This window comes from Syngnathus floridae, chromosome 5 (assembly GCF_059516105.1).
Source record: "Syngnathus floridae isolate MCC-2025c chromosome 5, RoL_Sflo_1.0, whole genome shotgun sequence".
Classification (NCBI taxonomy): Eukaryota; Metazoa; Chordata; class Actinopteri; order Syngnathiformes; family Syngnathidae; genus Syngnathus; species Syngnathus floridae.
This window is the reverse complement of record NC_142417.1, coordinates 19,332,766-19,345,369: the sequence shown is the minus strand read 5'-3', so window position 1 is coordinate 19,345,369 and position 12,604 is coordinate 19,332,766. Positions and strand designations below refer to the sequence as shown.

Sequence of the window (12,604 nt, the reverse complement as noted above, 5' to 3'; positions counted from 1 at the left end):
TAATTGGCGGTCTCGACTGAGCGATTGGAACGGTCATCTTGATCTCATGCCTAATGGATTCAATCTTTTGAGCGAAAAATTTCATGAACTCGTCGGCTGACTGGAAGGAGCTATCGGAGGTCGGCTGGCACCGCGTCAGTTTTGCCACTGTATCAAGTAAGTATTTAGGATTGTTTTTATTGAGATTAATAATTTGTGAGGAATAATTCGTTTTTGCTAAAATAAGCGCATCTTTGTTTTTCAGGACGCTGTCACGCCATGTCTGATGGAAAACCTCAAGGTTGGTTAAATGCCATTTGCGCTCATGCTTTCTGTATAATTGCTTAAGCGTACGTGTTTCATCTGTGAACCATGGATTAGGCTTTCTACGGCAAGTTTTCAGACGTAGTGGCGCTACCGAGTCGATGGCATTTAACAATGTCGCATTGAATTCATTTGTAAGATTATCAATAGAGCCGATATATGCAGGAAATATGGCAGTTGCCGGCGGCAGTAACTCAGTCAGCACAGTCACAGTAACGGAGTTAATATTACGGCTGCTGTAATTTTGATTGCGCTCTTCTCTTTGACAGAGCTAAAATTTCAAATTTTATCAAGTAGTGATCAGACATAACAGTAGTGTATGGCAGTACTGTTATATTTGAGGTTGCCAGTCCTCGGGATAATACCAGATCTAAGATATTTCCATTTTGATACATTGCTGCCTGTATGGCTTGCGTAAAACCAAACGTATCAATTAAAGTCTGAAACGCCAAAGTAAGTGGCTCGGATAGTAAATTCATGTGGATATTGAAATCCCCCATAATTATTATATTATCCGCATTTGTCACTAGATCAGTGACGAATTCTGAAAATTCATCCAGGAAACCAGAGTATGCCCCGGGTGGACGGTAAATAACAGCAAGATAAAATGACGGTGGATCAGACAATGAGAACTTCAAATGTTTTAAATACGTTCATCGAACGAGGCCTAAATCTAAGATTGGAATTAGAGATAAGGGCGACACCCCCACCCTTTTTACGAGGGTGCGCCACATGCTAGCTCACAAAATTTGGAGGCGAGGCCTCATTAAGCGGCAGCATTTCATTAGGTTTTAACCAGGTCTCGCAAAGACCAAAAATGTTACAATTATGTTCCATGATAAGGTCATTAACGAGAACTGCTTTCGTATGAAGTGATCTAATATTCATAAAACCGAGTTTGAGTCTAATCGGTAGATCAGTGTTTGTATCTATCGGAGGATTTTTCAAACGGAATACGGGTAAGATTGTGTTCCCTCAGCCCGACATTGCCTCTAAAATGTTTATTAGCGCGGCGGGACGATACGACCATAGGAATTTGATAGTTAATATTCGGCAAACATGTAATATTATTTGGAACAGGCACCATTCCATCAGCGATACCAATCAGGGTGGAGTGATTGGATTTGTCTCCGACCTCTGTAGAAAGTGTCAATATGTTCTGTGGCACTATTCAAACTGTGATGCTCTAGTCTACACAAGGAGCTATGTAGATGCTGGGAATCTAGCCTAGCGCTAGTTAACTTTAACTTAACAGACTCCAAACCCATCCTAACAGGTGGCCTTGACATCTGTGACCCGGCCTGCTCTAAAGTGACCTGTCATGAATGGCTCAAACAGTAATCTATATTCCTTGAAAGAGTAAAGGCGCCTTCACGGTTAGGATGAAGGCCGTCCTTCCTCAGCAGGTTGGGGCGGCCCCAGAAGGAGGACCAGTTATCTATAAAATACAGTCCCTGCTTCTTACAGAAACCAGACATCCATCGATTAAGGGAGACTAATCTACTAAACCTCTCATCAGTGCCTCTCCCAGGCAGGGGGCCAGAGACAAATACTCGAGGCCGACTCATCTTTCTGGTGAGATAAGTCCTCGCTATGTTTTTCTTTGTGATCTCTGATTGCCTCATCCTAACATAATTGGAGCCAATGTGTGTCACTATATCTGAGTAGCTAGTGTTATTGGACCTACACTGTTGACTAGACCTATTGCAAGCCAGCTCCCTAAGATTAGCTTCTATGTCGGGTGCTCTGGCTCCAGGGATACACATTACCGTGGCTGGATTTTTAAGCATGATGTTTCGGGTAATGGAGTCACCTATGACCAAGGTGCGAGAGCCAGTAGACCGAGATGACTTGGGACGACTATGCGTCTTAACTGGCTCATCACGGTTAGCAAGCCTCTTGGGGCTAATACTAACTGGGCTAGTGGGCTGACTACAGTCTGCATCTGTGTCCGCCACATCTACTGTTATTGCACTATTCTGCTCTACCTGGCAGACACGTACCAAGGATAACCTCTCTAAGAGAAGGGTGCAGTTGGTGCACGAAGCCGAACAAACCTCTTTATCCGCAGCCAGACTTACATGTCCAATGATCGATGGCAGACAAACAGCCACGAAGCCTCCGCTGAGAGCCAAACAGTGACATGGTCGAAATGGCAGGGATTGACGAAAGATGACTTTCAACAATAGTAAACTCCCAAAAGTGGAGTAAAAAATGTAAAAAGCGAGGAAAAACTAGAAAAGAATATAAAATATAGGAATGTAGATCTTCTCTCTCGTGACGCTGCGGCGCTCTACGTGGCAAACCGGAAGTGAGTTTCTCAGCGTAGCCCTCAGCACAAAAATGAGGAAAGAAGGAGTGTTAGAACAGAACACAGCAGGCACGTGCACTCATAGGAGGCAGGTGAGGCAGTGCCTCACCTTGCCACCAGGGGCGGTAAAGGGCTCAACATGGTTTCCTCAGCTGTCACCATAAGTTGTTAAAAAATGAATAATATAATAAAACATAATATAATATCTGTCCTGTGGTCTATGCTTTTAATGCAATTTTGGTGTGTTTCCCATAGATTTGGATCATTTTCATAGTCAAAATAGCTGTATTTCTTGTTCAAATAACAACGTGAGACGAGAATCATGGAGGCTGAGGCAGTGACAGGTAGTGCCTCTCAGGGCGTGCGTGTGAGAGTGTGCACCACTCACACACTGTACTGAGCGCGTGCAAACGGCGCGTGCTTGCAGTCAGCGGGAAAATACGGGCCTTAAGGCAGCCAGTACTTTTGCCTCAAAGATGGGGCGATAGTGAGCCTGCGGCTAATAGTTCACGACACGAGTAAATCCGAGAGTAAATTAAGAAGAAAAAAAAGAAAAGAAAAACAACCAACAACATTCGGTGCTAACGCATTGCTATTTGGCTTTATTTTCCCTGAAAATGGAGGATATAATCTTGAAGATAAGACTTTTTCAAAACTTGACTTTCAGTCAAAGCAAGAAATCATAAGTAAGGGAAGACCAACGCCAGATTTGCGAGGGTTAATTCAAACTGCGGGCCTCCCGGGACGGACTACAACATGTTCGTTTCAAAAGGATTGGTAGTCTAAAAAAGACTTCATTTACAAGTAAAGGTAAGAATACCGCAGTGGTGTGTTTAAATGTACAGTGGTGTGTTTAAAATGTTATTACATTTAATCAAGAATGGGATAACAACCATGTATGCTTGTAAATCTGACTTGTGAGTCAGTGCCTTAGCGTCATACAGTACGTTTGTAAGTCTGACTCTGAGTCAGTGCCTCACCAACCCCAACCCTTACCGCACGTCACTGGAACACAGTGATATTTGAGAAGTGAAATGAAGTTTATAAGATTTACAGAAAGTGTGTGATCATTACTTGAACAAAAGTAGGCAGGTGCATAAATTTGGGCAACCCAACAGAGAAAATCCTCCTTTTGCAGAAATAACAGCCTCTAAACGCTTCCTATAGCTTCCAATGAGAGTCTGGATTCTGGTTGAAGGCGAAGGATGGTGAGAACAGTCAAAGTCAAACCACAGAGCAGCTCCAAAGATCTACAACGTGATCTTCATCTAGATGGTGCATCGTTGAACTATTCAGTGCGCTTTATACAAGAGGGTGCTGTATGGGAGAATAATGCAGAAGATATTTCAGTTGGGGTGCCCACATTTATGCATCTGCCTACTTTTGTTCAAGTAATGATTGCACACTTTCTGTAAATCTTATAAACTTCATTTCATTTCTCAAATATCACTGTGTTTGTCTGCCATATGATATATTTAACTGAAATTGCTGATCCGAACAACCAATGATTTATAAAGGAAAATCTGGAAAATGATCAGGGGTGCCCAAACATTTGCATACGACTGTACATATGTCAAATAAGTAAATAAATATATATATATAAATATATATATTTATATATATATATATATATATATATATATATATATATATATATATATATATATAAATATATATATATATATATATATATATAAAAAAAAACTTTTCCTCACCCCCCGTGGGTGGTCTCTTTTTCCCTTCAAGCTCGGGTCCTCTACCAGAGGCCTGGGAGCTTGAGGGTTCTACGCAGTATCTTTGCTGTTCCTAGTACTGCACTTTTCTGGACTGAGATGTCAGATGTTTTTCCTGGGATCTGTTTCAGCCACTCCTCCAGTTTGGGGGTTACTGCCCCTAGTGCTCCAATGACCACAGGTACCACTGAAGTCTTAACTCTCCAGGTCTTCTCCAGCTCTTCTCTGAGCCCTTGATATTTCTCAAGTTTCTCATGTTCCTTTTTCCTAATGTTACCATCATTTGGGATGGCTATGTCAACCACAACGGCTTTCCTCTGCTCTTTGTCCACCACCACAATGTCCGGTTGGTTCGCCATTACCATTCTGTCTGTCTGGATCTGGAAGTCCCAGAGGATCTTGGCTTGGTCATTCTCTACCACCTTTGGAGGTGTTTCCCACTTGGATCTTGGGACTTCCAGTCCATACTCTGCACAGATGTTCCTGTACACGATTCCAGCTACCTGGTTATGGCGCTCCATGTATGCTTTACCTGCCAGCATCTTACACCCTGCAGTTATGTGCTGGATTGTCTCAGGACCTTCTTTGCACAATCTACACCTGGGGTCTTGTCTGGTGTGGTAGATTTGGGCCTCTATTGCTCTGGTGCTCAAGGCCTGTTCTTGTGCAGCCAGGATCAGTGCCTCTGTGCTGTCCTTCAGACCAGCTCTTTCTAGCCATTGGTAGGATTTCTGGATATCAGCTACTTCAGCTATGTTTCGGTGGTACATCCCATGTAGGGGCTTGTCCTCCCATGATGGTCCCTCCAGCACCTCATCTTCCTTTGATGCCCATTGTCTGAGACATTCACTGAGCACGTGATACCCTGCAGGAATATATATATATATATATATATATATATATATATATATATATATATATTGGCCCGAGTATAAGGCGACCTTGATTATAAGACGACCCCCTCTTTTTCAAGACTCAAGTTTGAAAAAAGACTTTTTGAACACCAAATTTAATTTTTATACAGAAAATGATTACATCTAAAACAAATGATTATAACAATATATTCAAGAGAAAAAGCATGTTATTTTATACAAAACAGCAAATACATGCGTGCACCTTAAAAGAACAACTAAAACACATTGAGCTCTGTATTTGTAGAAGGTGCAGCTGCGCTTCAGCAAAACAATTGGTGCAGCTTAATTACTGTATTGGCCCGAATATAAGACGACCTTGATTATAAATCTTTTTCAAAACTCAAGTTTAAAAAAAGACTTTTTGAACGCTAAATTTAATTTTCATACAGAAAATAATTACAGTAAATCTGAAACAAATGATTATATATATATTCGAGAGAAAAAGCATGTTATTTTGCCTCATTCAAATCATGCAAAAACTCACATCTTAATATCTGAACATTTAAATATATAAACTAAAGTGCAATCACATTTGTGAACTAGAAAATAATATTTCTGGAGAAATTGCGTGTGAAGCCGGAGACCATGAATAACTTCTTGGGGAATGTTGCCGAATGATGTTGAAACGAGTTGAATTACTTGAAAAATGTAGAAAATTTGGAGAATTTGTGGTGAATTTCAAAACTGAAAACTTCTAATTTTTGGTAAGTGAAAAGTTGTGGAATAGGTAGGAAATGATGAAAAGTTGAATCGGTTGAAAAATGTAGATATGAGAGTAAAAAAAAAGAAATTTGGGAGAATTTGGTTGAATTTCAAATTTGAAAGTTTGGAATTTTTGGTAAGTGGGAAGTTGTGGAATAGGAAGGCAAAAGATGAACAGTTGAAAGTTGGAATGGGTTGAATCAGTTGAAAAATGTAGAAATTAGAGTAGAAAAACGAAATTTGGGAGAATTTGGGTGAATTTCAAATATGGAATTTTTGGTAAGTGGGAAGTTGTGGAATATTTCGGCAAAAGATGAACAGTTGAAAGTTGGAATGGGTTGAATCGGTTGAAAAATGTAGAAATTAAAATAGAAAAACTAAATGTAGGAGAATTTGGTTGAATTTCAAATTTGAAAAGTTAAAATTTTTGGTAGGTGGGAAGTTGTGGAATAGGTAGGCAAAAGATGAACAGTTGACGGTTGGAATGGGTTGAATCGGTTGAAAAATGTAGAAATTAGAGTAGAAAAAAGGGAATTTTGGAGAATTTGGTTGACTTTCGAATTTGAAAGTTTGGAATTTTTGGTAAGTGGGAAGTAGTGGAATAGATAGGCAAAAGATGAACAGTTGAAAGTTGGAATGGGTTGAGTCAATTGAAAAATGTAGAAATTAGAGTAGAAAAATGAAATTTTTGAGAATTTGGTTAAATTTCAAATTTGGAATTTTTGGTAAGTGGGAAGTTGTGGAATAGGTAGGCAAAAGATGAACAGTTGAAAGTTGGAACGAGTTCAATCGGTTGAAGTATGTAGAAATTAGAAGTGAAAAACTAAATTTAGTGAAATTTTGCAAAATTTTGTGCAAATTTTAGAAGTGAAAACGTGAAATTTTTGAATTTGGCAAGTTTGGGAATGTCCCCAATGTGATTTGAATGTGTTGAATTAAGTGAATTTCAAACTGGAACAACGTAAATGTGAAATGTTGAATCTGCCATTAAGAATGAATGGGGAAGAATTTGTGAATTTTGTGAAAACTGAAAATTTATTGAATTAAAAAAATGTTCACCTTCACATTAATAATAATAATAAAGGACAGCAATAACAATAGTGTGAAGGTCTTCACCTTCACACTAATAATAAAAGACAGCAATAACAATAGTGTGAAGGTCTTCACCTGTACACTAATAATAATAATAGTAATAATAAAGGACAGCAATAACATTAGTGTGAAGGGCTTCACCTTCACACTAATAATAATAAAGGACAGCAATAACAATAGTGTGAAGCTCTTCACCTTCACACTAATAATAATAATAATAATAATAATAATAATAAAGGACAGCAATAACAATAGTGTGAAGGTCTTCACCTTCACACTAATAAAGGACAGCAATAACAATAGTGTAAAGGTCTTCACCTTGACACTAATAATAATAATAGTAATAATAACGGACAGCAGTCTTCACCTTCACACTAATAATAATAAAGGACAGCAATAACAATAGTGTGAAGGTCTTCACCTTCACACTAATAATAATAATAATAAAGGACAGCAATAACACTAGTGTGAAGGTCTTCACCTTCACACTAATAATAATAATAATAAAGGACAGCAATAACACTAGTGTGAAGGTCTTCACCTTCACACTAATAAAGGACAGCAATAACAATAGTGTCAAGGTCTTCACCTTCACACTAATAAAGTAGAATAACAATGTTTGAAGGCCTTCGCCTTCACACAATAAAGTAGAATAACAATGTGTGAAGGCCTTCGCCTTCACACAATAATAATAAAGTAGAATAACAATGTGTGAAGGCCTTTGCCTTCACACAATAATAATAATAAAGTAGAATAACAATGTTTTAAGGCCTTCGCCTTCACACAATGAAGTGAATGGTGTAGAATAACATATGTGTGAAGGCCATCGTCTTATCAAAATAAATGGCTTCTGGTTTTTGAAATGTAAATAAACCAATCTACTGTGACAAACCAACAAAATTGCAATCACTGCATTAACCATCAAAGTGAAGTCTAACTGTAACTGTAGTCTTGAAACAAATCTGAATAAGGAAAAACATTGCAATAAAATCATGCAAACTGCTACCGCTATTGTTGGGGAGCCTGAGGACTGTATAGGCCCTATGAAGTAGTTGCATATACCGTATTTTCCGCACGATTAGGCGCACTTAAAAACTTAAAATTTACTCAAAAAACCACAGTGCGCCTTATAATGCAGAGCGCCTTATATATGGATCAATTGATGAATTTGTTGATCCATACTGGTACTACACAGCCCTCTGCCAAAATGTTTCAGTATGTTTTAGTATGATTAGTAAATTACAAGGTCGCATCGCTTCCCAGCATTAGGCAACCGTGGTCAGGGGGCGTCACTGAATAGCTGTTGTACCTGCAAGGCTATTTCATTTCAAAATAGGCTGTTCCGTTAATGTTTTCGAGTACGTTTACGGATCAATATCCAACGGAATCATAAATAAGCAGCACCAATGTGTTAAATCAGTCTTTAGTCGGTTCTGATCACTTTAATGGGAGAGTGTTTGAGAAACGTGATTGTTTACAGGGGGCTGCCACGCCACTTTGCTGAGGCTCATGGGAGTTTGCGGGTGGCTAATGCTATAATGATAGCTGCTATACGCACGAGGCTATTTCATCTCAAAATAGGCTGCTCCGTTAATGTTGCGAGTAAATTTACGGATGGATATGGAAGGGAAACATAAGTAAGCAGTTCCAATGTGTTAGATCGAACTTTAGTCAGTTCCGATCATTTTATAGGAGATAGTTTGAGAAACGCGATTGTTTACAGGGGTCTGCCACGACACTTTGCTGAGGCTCATGGGAGTTTGCGGGTGGCTAATATTATAATGATAGCTGCTATAGGCACGAGGCTATTTCATCTCAAAATAGGCTGCTCCGTTAATGTTTCGAGTAAATTTACGGATCGATATGGAAGGGGAACATAAGTAAGCAGTACCAATGTGTTAGATCAGGGGTGGGCAATTAATTTTTACAAGGGGCCACATGAAAAACCTGAGTTGTGTCAGAGGGCCACACCTACGATAACTTAAACCTGCTCAATTTTCTTCCATTGTAAAATGCACTAGATTATTTTAAATAGTTGGTACTAGTAATTAGAAGAATACAATTATTCTGTTTATATTTATATTAAGCTATGTGAAATTGTGGTGTATAGGTCAAATAAAAAAAACAATCATTAATCAGTACAATTTATTCTTAACTTCTTTAACTTTTCCTCAAATGACAAAGCCGCTGCATCTCTGGGTGTGAAGTTTGATAAAAAGTCCTTGTTGGGCTTGCAGTTTTGCTAGCAATGCATCAGCCTCTGATGTTCCCTGTTTATCAGACAGATGTATTTTTTCTCATGCTTGGTCGTGTGGTGGCGACTCAAATTATATTCTTTAAACACAGCGACCTGTGTACCACAAATTAGGCACACGGCTTTACCTTTCATTTCTGTAAAGAAATACTTGGCAGTCCATGTCTTGTTGAAAACACGGCGCTCCTTATCAACTTTTCTTTTCTGAGGGTCAGCACACATTTCTCGGGCAGCATTACTTTGCACTGTTCACCTTCACGCACAGCTCACATACACGTACGCTACACGGAAGTGCGACGCCTTTCAAAATAAAAGCAAAACAGTTGTATTGCACGCACGACACAATTATTTTTTTCCTTTTAAATTAAGTAGTAATCAAATATAATTTACGATTGGCCTCAGGGACGCTCAAAGGGCCGGATGTGGCCCGTGGGCCGTAATTTGCCCAGGTCTGGTATAGGGGGTTGGCTCGGATGGTTATGCTCTTTTCACCCCCGGGTGTCGGTCAGAACACAGGAAGGAAGACGTGGTTCAGTTTTGCTTGCTTTACTGAATTATTGGCAAAGAAGTAACCGGCACTGTGACTCATAGGGGCATACAGGCAAACTGGCAAAAGGGTATAGGCACAGTTTGGTCGTAAGGATGTGATATGACTCACATATTTGGTAAATAGCAGATTAACTCTGGCTGTTCACAATGGGTATTCTTGCAAGTGACTGACATTTTATAGAAGGAGTCATATTATGTTTTGTTCTGCTACCGGTGTGTTCGGCCATCCGCGGACGGCGGGGCGGGGTGGGGTCGGGGCAAGGGGCGGGGCAATGACATACCATCTCTGCCGAACCCCTGAAGCCTACTCACCGAACCCCTGGGGTTCGATCGAACCCAGGTTAAGAACCACTGGGTTAGACGGATGTGATCGTTCATTTCTCTTGTTAGGAGACCCACTTACATCGTCAATAACTCCTGTACCACCGTAACCGAAATATGTACACGAACGTAACACAGGAAGTGGTATCGCCTGAAAACGGCCTTCAAAATAAATCACCCTACCTCAAATCAAAGCACGGCTGAATAAGATAAATCACATGGAGAATTCTTAACACATACTGTAAAAATGTTTTAGAACAACTTTTATTATTATTATTATTATTATTATTATTATAACAAGGTAGAAGTGTACATACTGTATATATGTTTTTAAAACTCCTATTATTCTAACAGTTTTTCTATAACAAGGTACAACATTGTAAATATGTTTTTAGAACTTTTATTATTATAAAAAAAATTATAAAAAGGTACAATTGTGAAGTGAAGTCAAGTGAAATTTATTTTTGAACATAAGATCGATCAAACACATTTCATGTTATGCCAAATAAGGCACGTAAATCAACATGTTCAAAAAAGGAGAAGGAAGAAGCTATTGCTTGTTTTTTTCCTACCCCTTTTATACATCATAATTCTCAACATGGTTGCAAATTTGTTTTTTTCGATGTACAGAAACCTGATTTATCAGAGGAAGATAATTTTAGAAATGAAAAGCAGTTTATACAATAATATTCTGGAAAGAAAATAAGTAATTAAGATATGGACTATATAGCTGAAAACAGACAGGCAGAAGATTTCAATTACTATAATTTTCTAGTGTAAAATTTTTAAAGTGTACTGTGAATTGGGCAATGTGTTTACTTTCTTTGATCGTTACAGGTAACTTATTCCATAGCTTTACCCCAGTGACAGATATGCACATGCTTTTGAGGGTGGTGCGCACCTTAGGTTGTAAAAGATTCCGTCTCCTTCTTAAACTGTAAACATTTTCTCTTTCTATGAACCATTTTTGTATATTATTAGGGAGTAATTTTTTTTAGCTTTACAAATAATTTGTGCAGTCTTGAAATCTACCAAATTCTTAAATTTTAATGTTTGTAATTTAATAAATAAATTATTTGTATGTTCACAATAGCCAACATTGTTGATAATTCTAATTGCCTTTTTCTGCATTGTGCATACCGTCTTTAGGGTGGTTTTGTAGGTATTGCCCCATACCTCAACACCATAGGACATGTAAGGAAGACACAGCGAGTAGTATAAAGTGTACATTGTTTTCTGGTTCAGTAAGCGTCTGACTTTACAAAGTATACCCACGGTCTTTGCCAATTTTGAACAGATGTGTTTGACTTGCGGTTTCCAGCTGAGACTGTGGTCAATTATTACTCCCAGAAAGGAGTTTTCATAAACTCTATCTAATCTGGTGTTATCACACAATATTTCAATAGTTATGTCTTCTGGGATTTTTCGTTTCCCAAAGATCATAAAATTGTTTTTTTTTATGTTAAGAGATAATGTATTTAAGTCAAACCACAGTTTTAGCTTGGCAAGCTCATCAGAAACAGTCTTCATTAGTTGTTGTAGATTTCAGAATGGTTATTTAATTGGGCGAAAGTGTGTGTTTTCAAGCGTTTTGCCTCATGCCAATGGCACTCAGGGCTAAGGGTGGGCTTCAATGACTATTTTTGTAAAGCCACGCATTTAATACCATGTCAAATAATATATTAGAGTGTGGGTTATGTTCCAATGTATCCACTTCTATCGGTTAAATTGTCAACCGTACATATATGACTACGCCATGAGTGATCTACATTATGAACTAGCACAACTCTGGTAGGGCAGGGAAAATGTTATCGATCCGACGTCCGATTGGAACGTCGCCTCACTGTTACGTCCGCGCTCTCAGCAAGGGATCCTATATAAGTCGAACCAGCCAGTGTGAAAGCAGTTGCGTTCGTTCTGCATATATAATTAGCTATTTTGTCCCTCGGATAATCATGGCATCCAGAAAGAGTCATGTGTGGACGTATTTTGATGTGCAAGAAGAGAAGGCCGTGTGCATCGTAAACGATACATGTAATGCACGGTTTTCGCTGGGTTCTGCTGGCGCAAATCAGCAGGCCAACCTGAAGCGCCATCTCAAGAGGAAGCACCCAGAGGCATTCGCGAAGGTAAGCTTTTGATAAGTGGATTACAATTGATTTCCGGTATAATATTGTGTTGAGATTACTATAGTCGAACATAACAAAAATTCATGAATTCAAACTCAAATCTGTCCAAAAGTGGAAGAGGAGAACAAAAAAAAGAAAACGACGGCGACGCCTGGTCCATCGGAGACGGCTCAGACATCGATGATGAAGTAAGTATAGTCTGAAATGTTTTTTTACATTTTTACAAATGATGAAAAATGTATCGATCAAAACGAAAATTGCAGATACATTATTACTTTGGCCATTTCACTAATGAT

The 12,604-nt window shown here is 38.8% G+C and overlaps 2 protein-coding genes across 5 annotated transcripts in view; both read right to left on the bottom strand.

Annotated features, from left to right (window-relative positions):
• Nucleotides 1-12,604, bottom strand: part of npr3 (natriuretic peptide receptor 3) — a 72,327-nt gene that overhangs the window by 16,711 nt on the left and 43,012 nt on the right. The window lies entirely within an intron of this gene.
• On the bottom strand, nt 1,286-11,366 carry LOC148398473 (uncharacterized). The gene is made up of 2 exons (XM_088375330.1): nt 11,356-11,366; nt 1,286-2,427 (listed from the first exon to the last, which is right to left on the bottom strand). The coding sequence occupies exons 1-2, from the start codon at nt 11,364-11,366 to the stop codon at nt 1,623-1,625; spliced, it is 816 nt and encodes a 271-aa protein (XP_088231456.1). The 3' UTR covers nt 1,286-1,622.